A 24,825-nucleotide genomic window follows, 5' to 3' on the forward strand; every position below is an offset into this window, starting at 1 on the left:
CTGGAACCCTCCACACCGGAGTCTCGAGACCGTAGCTCCCAAATTAGGGATCCTGATCTGTGGGGTGACTCCGAAGAGCCTTTTCTCTCTGAGGGTGAGTGTTCATCGGCTGATGAGGATCCTTCTGCTCCTGACCCGTCCTCAAAGCCAGATTCTACATCTTTCACTTCCTTCCTGAAAGAAATGTGTGAATCTCTTTCTATTCCTTTGGAGGCTGAGTCTAAAAAGTCCAAAGCGTTCCTTGATGCACTGGATTTTGACCAGCCTCCAAAGGAATTTCTCAAATTACCCCTTCATGATATCTTGAGGGAAACCTTTTATAAGAATCTGGAGACTCCTTTAACCATTCCAGGAGCCCCTCGTAAATTAGACTCCTTGTATAAAATGATCCCTATACCTGGATTTGATAAGCCGCAGCTTCCACACGAATCTCTTCTAGTGGAATCTACGCTTAAAGTCTGCCGGAGCTAGTGTGTAAGCTTCTGTCCCTCCTGGCAGAGAAGGAAAGGCCATGGATAAGTTTGGTAAGAGGTTATACCAGAATGCCATGCTGGCTAACAGGTCTAGTAATTATGCTTTTCATTTTTCTTTTTACCTCAAGCATCTCATAACCACCATGGCTTCCTTTGAGAAATACCTCCCTGATCGCAAACGACCAGCTTTCCACCAGTGTTTGTCCTCTCTCTTCCAGCTGCGTAAGTTCCTGGTTCATTCAATTTATGACACGTTTGAACTTGCCACCAGAGCAACGGCCATGTCTGTAGCCATGCGTCGCCTTGCTTGGCTCAGAGTGTCGGAGCTTGATGTCAGCCATCAAGATCGCCTGGCTAATGCTCCATGCCTAGGGGATGAACTCTTTGGCGAATCCATGGACTCTACCACCCAAAAACTCCGCCCATGAGACTCGATGGGATACTCTTCTAAAAACCAAGAAGAAGACTCCACCTGCCCGGCCTTTCAGACAACAATCGGCCTATCAACGCCGTTATGTGGCTCGCCCTTTACCATCGGCTCCCCAACAACCTAGGCGTCAACGTCAGCAACAACGGCAAACTCCTAGGCCAGCACAGCAACAACAGGTGAAGCCTCCTCCTCCACTACAAAAGTCTACCCAGCCCTTTTGACTTGGTTCTCCAGGGCATAGCCAGTGTTCTACCATCTGCCAATCTTCCACGACCCATAGGAGGACGTCTTGCTTTTTACATCAGCCGTTGGGAAATCATCACCTCGGATCAGTGGGTCCTCAACATCATCCGCCACGGCTACTCTCTCAACTTTCAGACTCTTCCTACTGTAACCCACACTGTAGCCCAGACCAGAGCTCTACAGCACTCCAAGTGGTTACCTCAAAATAGCACACCAGCGTGTGACCTGAAATGGAGTCACCCTGCAGGACTGGACTAATGTCAGGAACCACAAATTAATGCTACAACAATTGTAGTTCATAGAAGAATAATTCAATTTTATTCCTTCCTTCATAAAGGTAAGTAGTTCATCAATACAGCTGAAAAATTGTCAGAACTTCAAACAGCAGCAAAACAAAAATGCCAAAAGAAACAAGAACATAAACAGCACAAAATAAAGTCCAAACTTGCTCTCAGTATTAATTTAGTCCCAGCTGCACCTGAGGATTCAGCTCTCCTCAGAACTATCACTGTCTGCTCCCAAGCAGGTAGTTTCAATAAACAAAAATAAAGTTCATGGCACTTGTTCATCAAACCACAGTGCCCAAAGTTCCAATAAAGCCTCTGGCAGATTCAGACCACTGCCAGGAAAGGAGAGTGTCACAGGTTTTGCAAAGAAAGGCCTCAAGACAGGCTTTCAAAATTCCCTCCCTGGGTGTTAGCAAAACCTCTCCCCACAATTCACACTCCTAGCTTACAAAAAACAAAAATAGTCCCAAACAGTCAAGTGAAAAATCAAAACTCACTGTATGCAGGTTGAGGCCCAGTCCACCTGCATGGCCTCAGGAAAGCCAGGCGCACAATCTACAAGACTTTCTTCACAATCCATGGGCTGTTCCTCCTCTGGAACCGGCAGCTCCTCAGCTTGCCAGCTTCTAACAGCTCCATGGGAATTGCTCCTGCTTGGCCCCGGGGACTCCCTAGGGAAAAAGGTTTAAACCTTCTCCCTAGCTGGCCTGCCTGTCTGTTCTCTACTGCTGGTTTAAATACTCTGGGGCAACACCCTACTCTAGGTGAGTCAGCAGTGTTCCAGGGGCCTCTTGGGTTCCCCCGGTGGTGACTAGGGTATAGATCACCTAATTCTTCCTCAGGCAATTCAGGCTCCATCTGGTGGTCAAAGGAGATATTGTCAGTCTCAGGAACTACCTGTACCTTCCTGATTCCACCCCGGGATTTCATTTTAACTTTTTCCCCTTCCCTAACTGGGACCTTGGCAGAGAGAATGCCTGGCTGATCACACTACCCAAAGTTTGCCAAGAGAGTCTGCTTTGAACACTCCTCAGTCTTCCCTCCTTCTTCAAGAGGTTTAATCCCTCCTCCTTCTGAACGCCATAGAGGAAGTTCCTCTAGATCAAAAGGGGCAGGGATTCTACTCCCGTTATTTTCTGGTCCCCAAAAAAAACAGGAGATCTCAGACAGATCCTAGATCTTCGCGATCTCAACAAATGCTTGGTCAAAGAGAAATTCAGGATGCTCTCTTTGGCCACTCTTTACCCTCTTCTCAATCAGGGCGACTGGCTATGCTCCCTCGATCTCAAAGAGGCATATGCTCATATACCGGTCAATCTGGCCTCCAAACAGTACCTCCGCTTCATGATCAATCATTGTCATTACCAATACAAGGTGCTGCCCTTCGGTCTTGCCTCCTTTCCAAGAGTGTTCACCAAATGTCTGATTATGGTGGTTGCCTTTCTACGCTCTCACCACCTTCAGGTCTTTCCTTACCTGGACGACTGGTTAATCAAGGCCACTTCCTCTCAGACAGTGCTCCTGGCCACCAACCAAACCATCCTGTTTCTACAACTTCTGGGGTTCGAGATCAATCTACCCAAATCTCATCTCATCCCCACTCAGAGACTTCAATTCATTGGAGCGGTGCTGGACACAGTCCTCATGAGAGCGTTCCTGCCGTCCAACCGTCTTCAATCTCTATGTCAGCAGGTGCTTACACAACGTTCCATCCCTGCCAAGCAAATGATGATACTTTTGGGTCACATGGCCTCGACAGTTCATGTCACACCCTTCGCACGTCTTCACCTGCGCACTCCTCAATGGACCCTAGCTACCCAGTGGTCCCAAGCGACGGATCCTTGCTCATGACACACATTTGTGACATCATCTCTGCGTCAATCTCTACAATGGTGGTTGATATCCTCACCTCTCTCCAGAGGTCTTCTATTCCATCTACCTCCTCATCAACTTGTCATCACCACCGACGCCTCCCCTTATGCCTGGGGAGCTCATTTGAACGAGTTCCAAACTCAAGGCCTTTGGACATCCCAAGAAAAGAAGCATCATATCAATTTCCTGGAACTCAGAGCGATGTTTTATGCCCTCAAGGCCTTCCAACATCTTCTCTTTCCTCAAGTCCTACTACTGTGCACAGACAATCAAGTTGCGATGTACTACATCAACAAGCAGGGTGGAACAGGCTCTCACCTCTTGTGCCAGGAAGCCCAGAAGATTTGGGCTTGGGCCACAGATCACCAATTATTCCTGAAAGCTATCTACATTCAGGGAGAACAGAATTCCTTAGCGGACAATCTCAGCCGAATTCACCAGCTTCACGAGTGGACTCTCGATCCTTTAACTCTACAGTCCATCTTCGTTCAATGGGGCACTCCTCAGATAGACATAGTAACATAGTAGATGACGGCAGATAAAGACCCGAATGGTCCATCCAGTCTGCCCAACCTGATTCAATTTAAATTTTTTTTTTTAATCTTCTTAGCTATTTCTGGGCGAGAATCCAAAGCTTTACCCGGTACTGTGCTTGGGTTCCAACTGCCGAAATCTCTGTTAAGACTTACTCCAGCCCATCTACACCCTCCCAGCCATTGAAGCCCTCCCCTGCCCATCCTCCTCCAAACGGCCATACACAGACACAGACCGTACAAGTCTGCCCAGTAACTGGCCTAGTTCAATCTTTAATATTATTTTCTGATTCTAAATCTTCTGTGTTCATCCCACGCTTCTTTGAACTCAGTCACAGTTTTACTCTCCACCACCTCTCTCGGGAGCGCATTCCAGGCATCCACCACCCTCTCCGTAAAGTAGAATTTCCTAACATTGCCCCTGAATCTACCACCCCTCAACCTCAAATTATGTCCTCTGGTTTTACCATTTTCCTTTCTCTGGAAAAGATTTTGTTCTACGTTAATACCCTTCAAGTATTTGAACGTCTGAATCATATCTCCCCTGTCTCTCCTTTCCTCTAGGGTATACATATTCAGGGCTTCCAGTCTCTCCTCATACGTCTTCTGGCACAAGCCTCCTATCATTTTCGTCGCCCTCCTCTGGACCGCCTCAAGTCTTCTTACGTCTTTCGCCAGATACGGTCTCCAAAACTGAACACAATACTCCAAGTGGGGCCTCACCAATGACCTGTACAGGGGCATCAACACCTTCTTCCTTCTACTGACTACGCCTCTCTTTATACAGCCCAGAATCCTTCTGGCAGCAGCCACTGCCTTGTCACACTGTTTTTTCGCCTTTAGATCTTCGGACACTATCACCCCAAGGTCCCTCTCCCCTTCCGTGCATATCAGCTTCTCTCCTCCCAGCATATACGGTTCCTTCCTATTATTAATCCCCAAATGCATTACTCTGCATTTCTTTGCATTGAATTTTAGTTGCCAGGCATTAGACCATTCCTCTAACTTTTGCAGATCCTTTTTCATATTTTCCACTCCCTCTTCGGTGTTTACTCTGTTACAAATCTTGGTATCATCTGCAAAAAGGCACACTTTTCCTTCTAACCCTTCAGCAATGTCACTTACATACATATTGAACAGGATTGGCCCCAGCACCGAACCCTGAGGGACTCCACTAGTCACCTTTCCTTCCTTCGAGCGACTTCCATTAACCACCACCCTCTGGCGTCTGTCCGACAGCCAGTTTCTGACCCAGTTCACCACTTTGGGTCCTAACTTCAGCCCTTCAAGTTTGTTCAACAGCCTCCTATGAGGAACTGTATCAAAGGCTTTGCTGAAATCCAAGTAAATTACATCTAGCATATGTCCTCGATCCAGCTCTCTGGTCACCCAATCAAAAAATTCAATCAGGTTCGTTTGGCACGATTTACCTTTTGTAAAGCCATGTTGCCTCGGATCCTGTAACCCATTAGATTCAAGGAAATACACTATCCTTTCTTTCAGCAACACTTCCATTATTTTTCCAACAACTGAAGTGAGGCTCACCGGCCTGTAGTTTCCTGCTTCATCCCTGTGACCACTTTTATGAATAGGGACCACATCCGCTCTCCTCCAATCCCCAGGAATCACTCCCGTCTCCAGAGATTTGTTGAACAAGTCTTTAATAGGACTCGCCAGAACCTCTCTGAGCTCCCTTAGTATCCTGGGATGGATCCCGTCTGGTCCCATCGCTTTGTCCACCTTCAGTTTTTCAATTTGCTCATAAACACCCTCCTCCGTGAACGGCGCAGAATCTACTCCATTTTCTCGTGTAACTTTGCCAGACAATCTCAGTCCTTCTCCAGGATTTTCTTCTGTGAACACAGAACAGAAGTATTTGTTTAGCACATTTGCTTTCTCCTCATCACTCTCCACATATTTGTTCCCAGCATCTTTTAGCCTAGCAATTCCATTTTTTATCTTCCTCCTTTCACTAATATATCTGAAAAAATTTTTATCTCCCTTTTTTACATTTTTAGCCATTTGTTCTTCCGCCTGTGCCTTCGCCAAACGTATCTCTCTCTTGGCTTCTTTCAGTTTCACCCTGTAGTCCTTTCTGCTCTCCTCTTGGGTTTTTTTATATTTCATGAACGCCAACTCTTTCGCCTTTATTTTCTCAGCCACTAGGTTGGAGAACCATATCGGCTTCCTTTTTCTCTTGTTTTTATTGATTTTCTTCACATAAAGGTCTGTAGCCATTTTTATCGCTCCTTTCAGCTTAGACCACTGTCTTTCCACTTCTCTTATGGCCTCCCATCCTAACAGCTCTTTCTTCAGGTACTTTCCCATTGCATTAAAGTCCGTACGTTTGAAATCTAGGACTTTAAGTATCGTGCGGCCGCTCTCTACTTTAGCCGTTATATCAAACCAAACCGTTTGATGATCGCTACTACCCAGGTGAGCACCCACTCGAACATTAGAGATACTCTCTCCATTTGTGAGGACCAGATCCAATATCGCTTTTTCCCTTGTGGGTTCCGTCACCATTTGTCTGAGCAGAGCCTCTTGAAAGGCATCCACAATCTCCCTACTTCTTTCCGATTCCGCAGACGGAACATTCCAGTCCGCATCCGACAGGTTGAAATCTCCCAACAGCAGAACCTCCTCTTTCCTTCCAAACTTTTGGATATTCACAATCAGATCCTTATCAATTTGCTACGATTGAGTCGGAGGTCTGTAGACTACACCCACGTAGATAGAAGTTCCATCTTCTCTTTTCAGAGCAATCCATATCGCTTCTTCCTCTCTCCAGGTCCCTTGCATTTCGGTTGCTTGGATATTGATCTTTACATAGAGAGCTACTCCTCCATCTTTATGACCATCTCTGTCCTTCCTAAAAAGATTATATCCCGGTATGTTTGCATCCCATCCATGTGATTCTCTGAACCATGTCTCTGTGATAGCAACAATATCTAGATCTGCCTCTAATATCAGGGCTTGCAGATCATGAACTTTGTTGCTTAGACTGCGAGCATTTGTGGTCATCGCTTTCCAGCTATTTTTCAGCGATAATCTCCTTTTTCGTATGGATTTTTGTGTCGTTTCACTTTCCGTTGCAATACTAAGAAATGAGTTGCTGATATTGCTTATGTTGCAGCCTTTACTACTATCACATCTTTTCTTTTGCCGGGGGTGGTCTCTATAATTGTCCTTCGTACATACAGCACCCCCACCTTCTAGTTTAAATGCCTAGAAAAATATTGTCTAAATTTCTCTGCAAGGTTTCTTTTTCCTGCTGTAGTAATATGTAACCCATCAGTGCAATATAGCTTCTTGTCCTTCCATGTATTTCCCCATCCTCCTATGTACCTGAAGCCTTCTTGATGACACCAGGTTCTGAGCCATCTATTAAAGTCCTCTTTGCAGCTCCTCACAATCACCAGCTGCCCCTCTTCTGCTCCAGACTATATTCCCCTCACCGTCTGGCAGCGGATGCATTTCTCCTAGATTGGTCCAATCTGTTCCTGTATGCTTTCCCTCCTCTGCCTCTCATGTTATGAACCTTATTCAAGCTCAAGAGGGAACAAGCCACCATGATTCTCATCGCTCCACGGTGGCCCAGGCAACATTGGTTCTCCCTTCTACTTCAACTCAGTTCCAGGGAGCCTAATCTTCTTCCACTGTTTCCTTCTCTGCTTACACAGCATCAGGAGACCCTTCTGCATCCCAACCTCCAGTCTCTGCACCTGACAGCTTGGCATCTCTCGGGTTGAATTCAACTGATCCTCTTCTGTCTCAGCCCGTTCGTTCTATTCTGGATGCCTCCAGGAAACTGGCCACTCTGCAATGTTACCATCAAAAGTGGACACGGTTTTCTTCCTGGTGTTTGCTTCATCATCATGATCCCACTTCCCTAGCAGTGGAGACCTTGTTAGATTATCTTCTTTCTTTGTCTGACTCTGGTCTCAAGTCTACTTCCATCAGAGTTCACCTCAGCGCTATTGCTGCTTTTCATGAGCCAGTTCATGGTAAACTTCTCTCAGCTCATCCTTTGGTTTCCAGATTCATGCGGGGTCAATGTGAAACCACCTCTTAAGCCTCCTCCTGTAGTCTGGGATCTCAATGTGGTTCTCTCCGCCTTAATGAAGCCTCCGTTTGAACCTTTGGCTACAGCTCCTTTCAAGTTCCTTACTTGGAAAGCGCTCTTCCTTATTGCTCTTACCTCTGCCAGGAGGGTCAGTGAGCTACATGCACTAGTTGCGGATCCACCTTTTACAGTCTTTCATCATAACAAGTGGTTCTGCGTACACATCCAAAGTTTCTCCCTAAGGTTGTCTCTGAATTCCATCTCAACCAATCCATTGTTCTGCCTGTCTTACATTTACATTTACATTTGTGATTTCTATTCCGCCTGTGCCTCTCATTCTGGAGAACAGGCTCTGCATATTTTGGACTGTAAGCAAGCATTCCCCTTTTCACAAAGATACAGGAAGGATTGGTCAACCTTCAACTAGTAAACTACCTGGACAAATTTAACATCCTTAGTGAACACCAATCAGGATTCAGGAAAGGATACAACTCTGAAACTGTCTTAGCCTCCTTATTGAACCACCTCTATGATCTCTTTAGCAAAGGCAAAAGCGCACTGATTCTACAATTAGACCTCAGCAGTGCATTCGACCTGGTAGACCATGAAATCATGCTACTGTGCCTTGAAGTAATGGGAATTTCTAGTAAGGCAAAGAAATGGTTCCAAGAATTCCTAACAAACAGATCCTACCGAGTAATCAGCAATGGAAACTACTCCAAACCATGGAAAAACCCGTCAGGCGTGCCCCAAGGATCCCCCCTATCGCCCACCCTGTTCAATATCTATATAGCCTCCTTAGGTCACCTCCTACAAAAACTAAACTTAATACACTACATTTATGCAGACAAAATATCCATTCTAATCCCCCTAGACGACATCACAAATGAAATTGTAGACAACCTCTCAAACATAATGACCGAAATCAATAAATGGACCACCAATTTCAAATTGAAACTAAACGCAGAGAAAACAAAAGTCTTTCTGGCCAGTCCTAATGACAAAATTACGAGAACTTCGATAAAAATAAACAATCACGAATACCTAATATCCAAAAACATAAAAATACTCGGTATCACTCTAGACACACACCTAACTATGACTGACCACACGAACTTGATAGTGAAAAAATGTTTTTACACGCTATGGAAACTAAGGACCATAAAAAAATACTTTGACCCTACATTTTTCAGATTGCTGGTACAGGCGCTGATCCTATCCATTCTTGACTACTGCAACATCATCTACCTGGGCATCCCACAAAAAACAATAAAAAAACTGAGATTAATACAAAACACCGCCGTTCGCCTAATTTTCGGACTGAAAAAAAATGACCACATCAGCCCCTACTATAAAAAGCTGCATTGGCTGCCAATGGAAGCGCGGATATTATTCAAATTTGCGTGCACCTGTTTCAGGCAAGTCTGGGGACCAGCACCTTCTTACCTGCAAACTCACTTCATCCTACATAACCCCACGCGAGCAACCAGAAACAAATACTTCTTTACTTACCCAAAAATTACAGGCTGCAGATATAAATCATTCCTGGACAGAACCTTTAAGTTCCAAGCGAACAGACAGCAAGCTTGACTGAAAAATTACATAAACGAACCCAATCTGACGTACAGTGCATTCCGAAAATCGATCAAAGCCGCCCTTTACGCCAAATTCATTGACTAAAACAGTCCCCTTCCTCTCTAGAACTTCCCCCCTGTAACCACCTTTCTTTCTCTTAAGAAGTTCCCTTCCACGTATTAGGTACTCTCTACCCATAGAACTCCAATTAATATGTTAATACTAAAGTATTCAGGTATTCCTAACCCGTAGAACGTAAGTTTCCCATTTAGTTTATTGTAAAATATTTAGACTCATTGAATGGTATTGTACTTAGACTCATTGTATTGTATTTAGACTCATTGTATTGTATTGTACTGTATTCAGACTCATTGTATTGTATAGTATGCAGAATTATTGTATTGCATTAAGACCTCTTGTAATTCGCTGAATGTCCAGCCTTCTTACCATGTTAACCGCCTAGAAGTCGCCTGACTATGGCGGTATAGAAAAATAAAGTTATTATTATTATTATTATTATTATTTAGACCGTACTAAGCCCCACAGATCATCTCCCCAACTCTTTCTGTCCTTTGATCCGAATAAATTGGGACGTCCTGTTTCTAAACGTACGTTGTCCAATTGGCTTGCAGCGTGCATTTCATTCTGTTATGCTCAGTCCGGACTGACACTGGAACAGTGGCGTACCTAGGGTATGTGGCACCCGGGGCCCATCATTTTTTGACACCCCCCCCCCCTCATGTAAAATTTTTTTTTTTTTTTTTTTTTTTTTTTTTGCAATAACCATGAAATGGAATAAATGGTCAGAATAGAAACAGGCAGTGAAAATTTTCTTTTTTTTTTTTTCCAAAGTATTTTTATTGAGAATGGCAAAAGGTCCAGACAAGCAACCATGGTCTGTACAGAAACTTATACATTATCAAAAAGAACACAGAATGAGAGTAACAGCAACAACAAGCATGAACAAGCCTCTCCCAAGAGAAAATTGCCAATGAGAGGCATAGCAATACACAACAAAAGGCCAAAACTTGGGGCAAGCAAACAAATCCCACCCCAGAACCCACAAGAATAATAAGCTGGACTAGACCCTCAGCCATATTTTATAATGAAAAAAATCCCCACAAGCAACAACACCCAGACCGCTCACCAGACACACCAATCCGCACAACAAGCACCCAAGAAACACCCAGCCACCACCCAGACAAAACTACCAGACACACCTACCCCACCAAGCCCAGACCCAACCCCCCCTCCCCAGAGAGTGCAAGCGCAAAGTGGACCGTGAAAAGGGCAGCTGCAGAAGTGGAAAGCCCCAGATAAGTAGGTTAGCTAAAGAAAGCCCACAGATAGAAGAAATCAGGATAACAGAAGTTCCAACAAATGCTCCCACAGAAAATTTTCTTTTATTGAACCTCATTTATGTAACCATTATTCCAAACATAACATAACATAAATTATGTCTGAATTGTCATGACATCAGAAGTACATATGGAGTAGTTGCAGGTGATGCTTGGGACAGTTCTGATTATGTTAGTTTGGTTTTATGTGTTTTTTTAATAGAAGGGTTTTTATTTCTTTTTTTAAGGTTTTGTAGTTTGTGGTCGAGGTCAATAGGTTGTAGAGTTGGGGGTCAAGTGTTGCAGCTCGAATGGCTAGGAGGTTGTCGAACAGTTTTTTTCTTTTGACGTTTTTGGTTGGAGGGTGTGTGAATGGTGCGTGAGTTCTCCTATGTCTGTTTGAAGTGGATTGAATTATTTAGCTGAAGAAATTAGTTACCCCCCCCATTCCACACACATTAATTCTCTTCCATTTTTGTTCCCATTATAAAAAAACACTGATAAGTTCCCAGGAAAAAAATACATTAAAATAAGAAGTGAAAACAAAGGCCCCTACAGATGAGAACATAACATAAGAATAGCCTAACTGGGTCACACCAATGGTCCATCATGCCCAGTAGCCCATTCTCATGGTAGCCAATAGTGCTGCCCGATTCAGAGAAAAATATTTCATTCGATCCGATTCACCCTGTTGAATCGATTTTTCGATTAGATTCACTGTTAATGACACCGCTTTTTAAGTTTAAACAAAGTATAACAATAAATTTCACAACAACAATAAATTTCACAAAGTACTTAAAAAAAAAAAAAATCACATTTTTCCATTAAAGCAGTTCTGGAGACATTTGCTTGAACAGTCTTTTTTCCCAGTCCATAAGCAAGCAATATGAAAAAGATTTCCTTAATTATCTACTCAAACATTTTTGCTATTTACTTTCATTGTACCTATACTATTATTCAGTAGAAAAAATGGACTTAACTGTGCAGGAAATGAATCTCCTCATACACCCACCATATAGTGCAAAAATGTGCAAAGGTCTGTTTTTTTTTTTCGATCACTACATAGCCTAATGCCACACAAGCAGCGCTGTTACAAACATATTCTGAAGGTCAATGCTAAGGTTGACAAAGTTTCCTTCCTTGGACCAGAAGGAGATACTGACAAACCACTGGAAGAGATTCTAAAACAACTACCCAGAAATAACACCCAAAGACCCACTCAGTGTGTGAACCAGTTGAGTGGAGTGGACTAACTGGGGGTGGAAATGGGCCCAGAGTTTGCTCAGCAGAATTTCCCAGACTACCTCTTCCTCTCAACACACTGACATGCTACCACCACCACCAACACTAGGAACACCTCACCGAGTATGCCAGCAATGCTTATAAACTTTATAAAACACATTATTATATTTTCTTATAAAGCATATATTTTAACTGAACTCAGCCTTGCCATTCACAAAAATAGAAAAGTTCCCATTTCAAGCTGTCTCATGTACACTTTTCAAATCTAACATATTGTAATCACAAAACAGAAAATAAAATTATTTTTTCTACCTTTTGTTCTCTGATCAATATTCAAATCTTGTTGGTCCCAGGCTCTTGTTGTCTTGCTTGCCAGGGTCTCCTTTCTCCGTGCTAACCATCCGTCTGCCATCTCTGTTCTCCCCTTCCGTTTCCCTTCCCTCTCCCGGAGATCTGGCATCTTTCCTTTTTTTTGTCTCCATCCACAGATTCACCTTTTCTCAACTCCCCACCACCCCAGGATCCACCATCTCTCCCTTTCTGTTCCCAACTATCCTCCTATCCAGTATCTCTATCCCCCCTCCACACCATCCCCTGTTTCCAAGTTCTCTCCCTTTCTGTTCCTTCCCTCCCTAAATCCCATTATGCACCATCTCTCTCCCACTCCTCTGTTTTTAGACCCATTATTTCTAACCCCCAAAGTCTGGCATATGCATGTATCTTTGAACCCCCCCTTCCCTCTCTCCCTCTGTGTACTTTTACACCAGGACCCCCCCTCCCCCGAAGGTCTGTCCCCCCTCCGAAGGGCTACACCCCACCCCTGAAGACCTGCACCCCCCGAAGGACTTTACCTCCCACCCGAAGGTCTGTCCCCCTCTGAAGGCCTAAACCCCACCCCTGAAGGACTGCACCCCCCCCCGAAGGCCTGCACTCCCTTGAAGGTCTGCACCCCCCCGAAGGCCTGTCCCCCCCTTGAAGGCCTGTCCCACCCCCTTGTAGGCCTGTCCCCCCTTTAAGGCCTGCCTGCCTGCCTTTCCCCCCCTTGAAGGCCTGTCTCCCCCTTGAAGGCCTGCACCCCCCCTTGAAGGCCTGCACCCCCCCTTGAAGGCCTGTCCCCCCCTTGAAGGCCTGCCTGCCTTTCCCCCCTTGAAGGCCTGCACCCCCCTTGAAGGCCTGCACCCCCCCTTGAAGGCCTGCACCCCCCCTTGAAGGCCTGTCCCCCCCCCTTGTAGGCCTGTCCCCCCCCCTTGTAGGCCTGTCCCCCCCTTGAAGGCCTGCCTGCCTTTCCCCCCTTGAAGGCCTGCACCCCCTTGAAGGTCTGCACCCCCCCAAAGGCCTACACCCCCCCCCGAAGGTCTGCACCCCCCTGAAGGCCTGCCTGCCCCCCTTGAAGGCCTGCACCCCTTGAAGGTCTGCACCCCCCCCAAGGCCTACACCCCCCCCCCGAAGGTCTGCACCCCCCTGAAGGCCTGCCTGCCCCCCTTGAAGGCCTGCACCCCTTGAATGTCTGCACCCCCCCACGAAGGCCTGTCCCCCCTTGAAGGCCTGCCTGCCTGCCTGTCACCCCCTCCCCCTTGAAAGCCTGCTTGCCTGCCCGCCCGCCCCACCCTGAAGGCCTGATGCCCCGACCCACCCCGAAGGACCGCTCGCCCCCCTGGCCTCCCCGCACCACCTATGAACAGCCGCAGCAGGATCGCGAAGTCAGCGTCGGGTACCAGCCCTAAGGGGGTGTTCCCGGCCTTGCCGTTCAGTCCCCCGCCACCCCCGAAGGACCGCTCGCCCCCCTGGCCTCCCCGCACCACCTATGAACAGCCGCAGCAGGATCGCGAAGTCAGCGTCAGCGATCCCTGCTGCTTCCTGCGCCACGGTCCCGCCCCTCCTCTGACGTCAGAGGAGGGGCGGGATCGCGTCGTAGGAAGCAGCGCAGGGATGCTGACGCTGACTTCGCGATCCTGCTGCGGCGGTTCATAGGGGGTGCGGGGAGGCCAGGGGGGCGAGCGGTCCTTCGGGGGTGGCGGGGGACTGAACGGCAAGGCCGGGAACACCCCCTTAGGGCTGGTACCCGGGGCGGCCCGCCCCCCCCCGCCCCCCCCTAGGTACGCCACTGCACTGGAAGGTTCTGTCACGGCCCATAGAGTTCGAGCTATGGCTTTCCTCCGTTCCACTCCTATTGAGGAAATCTACAAGGCTGCTACTTGGTCCTCAGTTCATACTTTTACATCTCATTATTGTCTGGATGCATTCTCTAGACGGGATGGACACTTCGGCCAATCTGTTTTACAAAATTTGTTTTCCTAATGGCCAACCTTCCCTCCATCCCTCTTTTTGTTAGCTTGGAGGTCACCCATCAGTCAAGAATATGCTGCCTGCTTGTCCTGGGATAAAGCACAGTTACTTACCATAACAGGTGTTATCCAGGGACACCAGGCAGATATTCTTGCGTCCCACCCACCTCCCCGGGTTGGCTTCTTAGCTGGCTTATATCTGGTTGCAATTTAATAAACGAATACAGTTATACAACCGCAGTATCACGCTGCACACTACGATTCCACGAAATAAACAATATGGCGGAACTTCAGGAAGTCAAAGAATCGGAAGTGTTTCATATCCTATGGGCCATAGGCTATGGCCCTATGGGGCACGTGACGTGCCAAGTTCAACTGCCAAAGATAACGGAATCAAGTGAATCACTTAAAATTTATATTATAGTGCTTCAATAAATGTGATAAATGGGAAATCGGAAGAGCTGGTCTTCTGCAACATTTCATTTTAGCAGTGAAAATCATTTTAGGGAAAAACTTTTTTTTTTGAGCGCGCTATTTTAATTTGTGTGCGCGGGTTTGGCAAGTTGTGTGTGCGCGCACAGCTTAGAGGGAACATTGGTTGTGACTACACAGAATCACAAGATGCCGCAGTGAGAAATATATAAATAAAATACCTTTAATTGTGTTATTAATCATGATTAAATTTTTTAATTGCAGTTATATTTATACGTTTTAAAAAAACCTTTGATACAGAATAGACAAATGCACAAATGTCCTATTAATTATAGTTAACAAAAGAAAAAGTAGTCTTTGAATCTATATAATCCCCAAACGGGGAGAGTCAAAAATCTAAACAGTCTTGAGAAAGCAGATAATAAAAGGAAATTAAGAACAGCAAGATTAGAGGGTCATCTAAACATTAGATCAACTTAGAGATAACTCATTTATCTTTAGCAGCAACTCCCTTGACCTCCAGGAAAAACTGCAATTGAGAAACATCATAAAAGATATACAAGAAAAGCTGTACAAACCTTTCTGCCTAGTCACTCCCTCAACCCTTCACCAGCATCAGTAAGTAATCCTATACGAAGATATATCGCAACCCTATATTGTAACACCGTGAATATAAACTGTAACCCATTCTGAGCTCTTTGGGGAGGGCGGGATATAAATCTAACCCCTTCGTTTACAAAGGTGCACTAAGCTTTTTAGCGCACGCTAAACGCTAACACGTGCATGTTATTCTATGGGTTCGTTAGCGGTTAGTGCACGTGTTAATTTAGCGCGCGCTAAATCCGTGCTAAAACGCTTAGCGCGCCTTTGTAAAAGAGGGCCTAAATCTAAATAAATAAAAGAAATTTATGGTTATCAAGTTGAATAACACATTTACAAGGATATCTTAATTGAAATTTAGCACCTCAATGTTGAAGGCTTAGGACCTGCTTACGTCTGGTCTGAGTAGACCTTGCTACATCAGGAAAAATCAATACTCTCTCACCAAGAAAACTAAGGGGGTCTTTTACTAACCCCCTGTTTTACTAAGGTGTGTTAAAAGTTTGGGTGACGGTGGTGTAAATTTAGGGCTATTTGGGCTCCAGTATGGAACACCTTGACCCCTAGAGCTCAAAGTGCTCTATTGAATTTTTGGCACTGGATTGCTTGGGAGGGGGTGGGTGGGTGGAAGGGAGGTGGATTCTTGGTTTGCTATTGTTGAAATCTTTGAGCCTCCGTGAAGAAACCACATGGTAGACTTTCTTGTCTGTTTGGTCTTGTGGTACGTTGAGTATTGTTGTGCTCATTGTATGATTTACTGCACTGTAAAAATTTTCAAAATTAAAATGATTCTATTAAAAAAAAAGGTTGGGTGGAAGGTGGAATACCTTTAATTATAAATAAGCAAGTGCACCTAAAGTTTGTAATATTTTGGACTTGATGCAAGAGGTTTTTTTTTTTTAGGATCGATGATTGAAATCTGGAATTGAAAAGTCTCAGACTATTATATTTTCTACTAGTGCTGAGCAGGTTTCTGAGATCCTTTTCTTCTCTTACTCAATTATTGCTTTCTGTATAAAGAAAGAAGCATTTTCTAGGGACTCGAGCAGGTGTGCTGTGTAGATTCTTTATTCGTCTATTTTGCTAGTGGTATCATCCACCTCTACTTCTTCCCAGGCTGTCTTATATGGCCCAGCACTGAATATTTGGTATGAATTTAAACACCACAGTCAGTGTTTGAAGTCAGTCCTGAGTGTGTTGAGTAAATGGTTATAGGCAGTTTCAACCCCCCTCTCCCCCCAAAAAAAAAAAAAAAAGTACCTGGGGTGAAATTTGGAGGGTGAAACTTCCAGATGCTGTTTAAATATTGGGGGGGGGGAACAGTGTTTCTGTAGGCTGAATCTGTGAGGACTGATTCAACCTAAAGAAACGCTTTGTGACTGAGTATATTCTTACCAGCCTGTCATCTGCTCAACTGCCTCCTTTTCATAAGCTCTGTCATATGATGGCTTAATACTTTCCTGGTGCTATTATTAGAGCTCGTCACTGACTGTAGAGCTTTGGATTATACTTTTAATAGTAACACATTTTTGCGCTGGATGATGCATCTGTTTGACGCTACACACTAGACTAGACAGTGCCATTATTTTCATTCCTACTATTTCTGAGTGGAGTAGAACAGGTACAAGTGGATCGATTTTTCACTTCATCAAAAATTACAAAGACTAGGGGACACTCGATGAAGTTACAGGGAAATACTTTTAAAACCAATAGGATGAATTTTTTTTTCACTCGGAGAATAGTTAAGCTCTGAAACGCGTTGCCAGAGGATGTGGTAAAAGCAGATAGCGTAGCTTGTTTTAAGAAGGGTCTGGACAATTTCCTGAAGGAAAAGTCCATAGTCTGTTAGTGAGAAAGACATGGGGAAAGCCACTTATTGCCCTGTATCAGTAGCATGGAATATTGCTACTCCTTGGGTTTTGGCCAGGTGCTAGTGACCTGGATTGGCCACCGTGAGAATGGGCTACTGGGCTTGATGGACCATTGGTCTGACCCATTCTTATGTTCTATGTTCTTAGGTTCTTCGTAAGGCATCTGTGACAAAAAAAAAAAAGTGCAAAAATTACTTTAAGAAAAAGGACAATAATTAAAACCTTCAGGGATGTCAATACCCTCATAACCCACTGCCCTGGATATCTCTTCATAAAGGCAGTTAATAAATATTAATAGAAAAATAAAAGTTTGGCGCAGTGGTTAGAGTTTGGGGGTCGAGAATGACACGTGGACAAATTTGTTCCCATCCCCGCGTGTTTTGTCACTGGCCCTGTCCCATTCCTGTAAGCTCTGCCTTAACTGCCAAGCCTTGGACACTTATGATTATAAAGTGTTTGAAACTTGTACAGATGAGGACAGAGCTTGCAGGAATGGAACCAGGAAAAGAACTCACTGGGACGGGACAGGGAAATTAGTTCCTACGGGGACGGAGAAAAATTTGTCCCCGTGTCATTCTCTAGTTGGGGGGTTCAAATCCCACACTGCTCCCTGTGACCCCGGGCATGTCACTTAATCCCCCATTACCCTAGGTACATTAGATAGAGTGTGAGCCCACCAGGACAGACAGGGAAAAATGTTTGAGTACTTGCTATAAGTGATATAAATATACAGTATAAACAAACTTACCTAATACGATACTTTGTGTGATTGAATCTGTGCCTTTGGATATTGTAGTCTCCAAAATAGGGATCCAAATATCCATAACGTCTGATGGTAATGTGGCCAGCTTATTGCTGGATATGTCCAGGAACCTGATGTTTCTCAGGAACCGGGCAGCCTCTGGAGCGATACTTGTCAACTTGTTGTTGTGCAAGTCAAGGGTTCGTAAACTAGGCATTTCAGCCAGAGACTCCCATGGGAAGACTGAGAGCAAATTTCCAGCCAAACGCAACTCATGAAGTACTTTTAAGTTATAAAAACTGCTGGAATCAACGCTGCTAATGGAGTTGTAGGTCAGCCACAGGTACTTCAGCTCTGTCAGATAGTAAAACACCTCTGTGGGGATCCTTCGGATTACAGTTTTTTCTACTCGGAGCTTCCAAGTGTCAACAGGTACATTAACAGGGATTTCATACATATCTGGATCATTACAGAGGACAGACCTGTTGTGCGTGGCAAAAAGCAGAAATAAATACAACTTTCATTGTTTTGATTGAGCTGAGTTCTGTGGGTTCTGAGCACCCCCAGGATTAAGCAAGCACTCTGGGTGTGTCAGGGGAAGAGGAGAGACAGGTTTAGGTGGAAAGATAAGGAGCTTAGGGTGACGGGACTAAAGCGCGCACGCAGACAAAGGAGCTCAGACAAATATGTGCAGGACGTCAGCGCGGCGGATTAAAAGTTAAATTTAAAGCGCTCCGAGGGGGTGTGGGGGGAAACTCCCTAGTTTACTTAGAAGTGTTGGCACTGAGGTTGGGGGTGGGGGGAACCCCCCCACACACACACACTTAGAGAAGAAACTATTTTTTCCCTAAAACAGGGAAAAATTATACTTTCTTCTGTAATGAGGGGGTTCTGCGCCGAACCACCCAACGGCAGCGCCAACACTTCTAGGTAAACTGAGGGGGTCCCCCCACACACACCCTTGGAGCGCTTTAAATTTAACTTTTAATCCGGCACGCTGTTGTCCTGCGCACATTTGTCTGAGCTCCTTTGTCCTCTAGCAATTGTCCCGTGCGCTTTCATCTATGTATCGGAGCTCAGTTTAATATTAGATGGCGGCGAGACATCCAGGTAGCGATGTCAAACAAGGTTGAAACCTAGGACTGAATGTCTGCTGAGATTTCAGGTGTAGAGAGATGGATCTGCAAGTCATCAGCATGGAGGCGATCCATTAAACAAGCACCATTCAAGAAAATATTTTGGAAGTACCCAGTTCTTTGCTTAATGTGTACAAACATTTAGTACCTGATTAACTCTGCTATAGGGATCAGAAAGAGAAAAATCAAAGAGCTTGTTTAACCCAACCATAAGTGCCCTGGATGATTAATTAGGGCTTAATTTGTAGCCAAAAAGGAAGTGGGTGGGCTTGTGGAGGGAGGGGAGCAGACATGAGCAACAGAAGAGGGGGCTGCTCTGCTTTAGGTTCATTACCTCCCTTTCTTCCCTGCAGACTGCCTTCAGCAAAACACCCCTGTTTCTCTGGCTCTGGGGTGTGAAAACAAGTAGTGGAAAGACAGGCATTGTATGTTTTTCTCATTTGTCTCTTGTAGAGTTATCATATTTGTGAAGTCAAAAAAAGGACACATGACCCCTTCCCCACCCCCCACCTCTGCCTCTCACCAGTTTTGCCCCTGCCCTGCACCCCACTTTTCACTCATTTCCATAGTCTCCCTTCCCACCCACCCTTTCAGTGCTTCTCTTTCTCCCTCCAACCCCCTCCCCCCTGCAGCAACTTCTTATTCTTGCCTAGGTGCAACACTGCCAAGAGAAGGCTTCCAGGGCAGGCTGATGGCAGCAGGCTCACCTTGCTGAGGCCAGCCTGAAGATTAAGTTTTGGTGGAGGAGGTAGGAGGGGAGAGCCATACCCCAAACACTGACAATTTAGAAAGCCATTTGGACAAGTCTAAATCCGGACGTCTGGTAACCCTAGTCTCGTGTTTGGGCTCTTCATTCTAACAGATGGAGATAGTAAAATGGTCTGGTAACATTGTGAAAACATTGTTTACCTAAGTCTAAAGAACTTTGCTGCTCTCCAGAGTTGACTGGCATGGAAAATCCATAGAAACACTCTCCCTTGCTGTGCCTGCAGAAATAGTCTTTGAAAGGCAGCGCACAAAGTGAATAACAGTCACCTATTGTGGCACCAATGGAGCCCAGGGATCAGGGATGTTGCCAGTGGGGCTCTGGTCCCCTCCACTTTAATGGCTGGAGGGGGATTCCCTAAATAGGGTTACCATATGGCTCCAGAAAAAGGAGGACGGATTGAGACATCCGGGTTTTACTTCCATTGTTTTCAACAGAAGTAAAGCCCAGATGTCTCTATCCTCCTTATTTCCATTGCTTTCAGTAGAAGTAAAACCCAGATGTCTTAATCCGTCCTCCTTTTTCTGGAGTCATATGGTAACACTATTCCTAACCCCCTATCTGTTCTGATTAGATTGTAAGCTCTATCGAGAGGGATTGTCTCTTACATGTTTAATGTGCAGTGCTGCGTAGGTCTGGCAGCGCTATAGAAATGATAAGCAGAAGTAATAGTACCAAGGACCTAGATATGTGAGTGCAGTGGGTGCTCAGCATTCCTAATATCGAACAAGCTCCTTCATTGTATCCAGGGAGGAGAAATTTGTATTGTATTTGGTGCCTGTACCTACTGTATATAAACTGAAAATCACATACCTGGTCCCTGTGCCATCACTTCTTCCATGGTAAATGCAGGTGCATTGCGAAGGACAGAAACTGTAAAGTTTACCAGCAAGGCTAATTATGACATATAAAAAAGTAAATAAATGCATCATGTATTTTATTTCAGCAAAAAATATCACATCTTGTATTCCCAGGCCCTCTGGCACCTTGTGCTGGGAGAAGACTGCAGACATTCATTTAGTAATAGCAGATTACATGGGATTAGCTGAGATCTACTGTTACTTAACCTTCAAATGCATTCTTGAAGGGTTCAAGTGCACCAGACATTTCTACGTAACCCTGGCCAAAGGAACAACCCAGGAGTTTCAGCAGAAAATCAGGAATTTGAATTGCAGCCAATATCTAAGCTCCAAATGTAGCAGCCCCTGGTGTTTTGGAGCTGCAAGTTTACCTCAGAGGCGCAACACCTGTGGCCAAATTTGCACTCCTCTTAACTTTAATTCATGGCACACAGATTGTAAAGGGTCCCCCTCCATTAGGCTTAATCCTTTTAGATGGGATATTAACTATTAGGCTTAATCCTTTTAGATAGGATATTATCTATTAGGCTTAATAATGAAATAGGCAAAAAAAAAAAAGTACTGGAGACAGTCCTTGCCTTGAAAATAAAAGTTAATGGGCACTCCAGCAGTGAACCAGTACATATAAAAGAAGAAAAAGAAATATAATTAAAGGAGGAGTAGCCTAATCTATATATATAAAATCGGATGTATGTATGTATGTGCCGCGATCACGCAAAAACGGCTTGACCGATTTGAACGAAACTTGGTATGCAGATCCCTCACTACCCGGGATGATATGTTCTGGGGGTCTCGCGGCCCACCTGCACACGTGGGCGGAGCTACAAACAGATAATCGGATTTCATCCATTCATGTCAATGGAAAAAATGTAAAGAGCTGCCAACGCAAAAACGGCTTGCCCGATTTGAACGAAACTTGGTATGCCGATCCCTCACTACCTGGGGTGATATGTTCTGGGGGTCTCACGGCCCACCTGCACATGTGGGCGGAGCTACAAACATAAAATCAGATTTCACCCATTCATGTCAATGGAAAAAATGTAAAAACTGCCTCCGCATAACCTGCTTGCCCGATTTGAACGAAACTTGGTATGCGGATCCCTCACTACCTGGGGTGATATGTTCTGGGGGTCTCACGGCCCACCTGCACATGTGGGCGGAGCTACAAACATAAAATCAGATTTCACCCATTCATGTCAATGGAAAAAATGTAAAACAGCTGCCAACGCAAAAACGGCTTGCCCGATTTGAACGAAACTTGGTATGCAGATCCCTCACTACCTGGGGTGATATGTTCTGGGGGTATCGCGGCCAACCTGCACACATGGGCGGAGCTACAAACAGAAAATCAGATTTCACCCATTCATGTCAATGGAAAAAATGTAAAAATCTGCCATTCTCACAGTAATTCCAACTACCTGGGGTGATATGTTCTGGGGTCTCGCGGCCCACCTGCACACGTGGGCGGAGCTACAAACAGAACATCAGATTTCACCCATTCATATCAATGGAAAAAATGTAAAAAGCTGCCATTCTCACAGTAATTCAAAAACGGCTTGACCGATTTGAACGAAACTTGGTATGCTGATCCCTCACTACCTGGGGTGATATGTTCTGGGGGTCTCGCGGCCCACCTGCACACGTGGGCGGAGCTACAAACAGAAAATCAGATTTCACCCATTCATGTCAATGGAAAAAATGTAAAACCTGCCTCCGCAAAACCGGCTTGCCCGATTTGAACGAAACTTGGTATGCGGATCCCTCACTACCCGGGATGATATGTTCTGGGAGTCTCGCGGCCCAACTGCACACGTGGGTGGAGCTACAAACAGAACTTCAGATTTCACCCATTCAAGTCAATGGGAAAAATGTAAAAAGCTGTGGGACCGATTTGAACTAAACTTGGTATGCTGATCCCTCACTACCTGGGGTGATATGTTCTGGGGGTCTCGCGGCCCACCTGCACACGTGGGCGGAGCTACAAACAGAAAATCATATTTCACCCATTCATGTCAATGGAAAGGATGTAAAAAGCTGCCATTCTCACAGTAATTCCAACTATAAAACACTTTTTATGACACTATAACCACTAGGGACATCTTTTCTATTCTACCACGGACACCATACATATAGAGTTTGTATGTTCTAACTGTGTTTGTAACTGTTTCCTTCATGCACCCCAGTTCATAATGTTATTACATTACATGAGTACTCACATATGCTGAACTAGGCACACAGGTTCCATTCTGAACCGGGAAAATACTGCATGGAGTTTCTTTTCAACCTGAGTTTCCACATATTGAGTTGTTTATTGTTTATTGTTTATTTTAATTATTTGATTAAACGCCTTATCGATTCTACAAAGCGTTGTACAGAATAAAAAAAAATTTTCCTTTAGACAAACAATATTACAATTAATACATACTTTTTTTTTTTAAAAAAAAGAAAACTACAGACGAACTATAATACATACAAAGTTGTTGTGGACGAACGAACAAAAGACACACAAGGTAAAGAGGGGAGAAATACAATAGTTATAGTAAATGGAAGAGACATTAATGGAAAGAACAAAAGGGCAGGGAGATTAATTTAAAAAAAGTAAAAAAGAGATTAAAATTAAGACGTCAATTAAAATTAAATTTAAGATAAAGTAAAACTTCAGTTAAAAGCATCTTTAAATAGGAAGCATTTTAATTTGCTTTTGAATGATGTTAGATTATTTTCCATTTTTAAATACAACGGAAGAGAATTCCAAATCGTTGGGGCTGTTACCGAAAAAATGGTAGTACGACGTGTGCCAATCATCTTCAGTGAAGGGATATTAAGGTTAGATTGGGTTATGGATCTCAAAGATCTTGGTGGGTCATAAGGGATCAATAATCTATCAATGAACGCTGGAGAATTGTTTGCATGGTTTTAAATGTTAAATCAATACTGAAACTTTTGGATGCCACTTATTCCAACAGATCTTCCTTTTCAGTTTAAGAGATTGCTAATTCCAGTGAGACTTGCATTCATTCACCACTATAAAGTATCTTTATTTGAATCCATTTACAGTGTTATTGCTATAATTAAATACCCGTGCAACGCCGGGGCTTCAGCTAGTGGTTAGTAAAGTGAACTGGGGTCAATTTCCACTGCAGCTCCTTGTGACCCTGGGCAAGTCCATTGCCCTCCATTGCTTCAGGAACAGAACTTAGATTGTGAGCCCACTAGTAGAGAATGGTATGGGGAGAAAGTTTGTCTCCATCCTCACCCTGTCCCTGTCCCCACTTTGAGACTTTTATATTAACGGTAAATCTTTTTATTAAACTATAAAAAGGGACAATACAGTATTTTGGGCAAATGTTCATAAATCAAAAATAGATCATTCCATTTCACTCTGGTTTTGGTATAACTTTCCCAAAGAATCGGTTGCTGTGTTTTTATATCATCTGGAAAGATAATTGGATTGTCTTTAAGATATGGGTGCAGAAGAAAACCAACACAGTGTAGCGAATGAACAAGAAAATAAGGACCTGGATTCTACAAGAGCTGCCAAATGTTAGGCAGCAGCTGCCCATGGGGTTTTTCTTATCTCCTAGTAGGCGGCAACAAGGTTTATTTGCTCTTATTCTTTCATTGTGTCGTTAGTTAATTCACTCTTTGGCCATGCCCTGTGGCCACGCTCCGCTACAGCAGCGTCCTTTTCACACACAGGAGATGGGCCTAGATGACATCAGGCGTCCATCTTCTGCGGTGCCTGGCAAACAAACCGGCAACAGTCCAAAGCAGTCAAGATGGTACCAAATGGAGCCGCTGAGGCAGTCAGGAACAGGCAAAAAGTCTCCTTCAAATACCAACAGAGCAGGTACTTCCTCTGACTTTTTTCAACAGCGGCGACCTTTTCACACGCAGGAGATGGGCCCAGATGACATCAGGTGTCCATCTTCTGCGGTGCCTGGCAAACAAACCGGCACCAGTCCAAAGCAGTCAAGATGGTACCAAATGGAGCCGCTGAGGCAGGGCCGCCATCAGGGCAGAACTATCAGTCCTGCATTCAGGGGCCCGGAGCTGACAGGGGGCCCGGGCTCCC

The 24,825-nt window shown here is 44.7% G+C and overlaps 1 protein-coding gene across 1 annotated transcript in view; it reads right to left on the bottom strand.

Annotated features, from left to right (window-relative positions):
• The window catches only part of LRIT3 (leucine rich repeat, Ig-like and transmembrane domains 3), a 32,507-nt gene extending 11,688 nt beyond the window's left edge, over positions 1-20,819 (bottom strand). The window contains exons 1-2 of the mRNA XM_033935336.1: positions 20,704-20,819; positions 17,995-18,470 (exon numbers count right to left, since the gene is read on the bottom strand). Of these exons, the coding sequence (XP_033791227.1) occupies positions 17,995-18,470; positions 20,704-20,819 (592 nt within the window). The remainder of the gene's footprint in view (positions 1-17,994; positions 18,471-20,703) is intronic.
• Positions 20,820-24,825: the final 4,006 nt, after the last annotated feature.

Source organism: Geotrypetes seraphini, chromosome 1 (genome assembly GCF_902459505.1).
Source record: "Geotrypetes seraphini chromosome 1, aGeoSer1.1, whole genome shotgun sequence".
NCBI classification, from domain to species: Eukaryota; Metazoa; Chordata; class Amphibia; order Gymnophiona; family Dermophiidae; genus Geotrypetes; species Geotrypetes seraphini.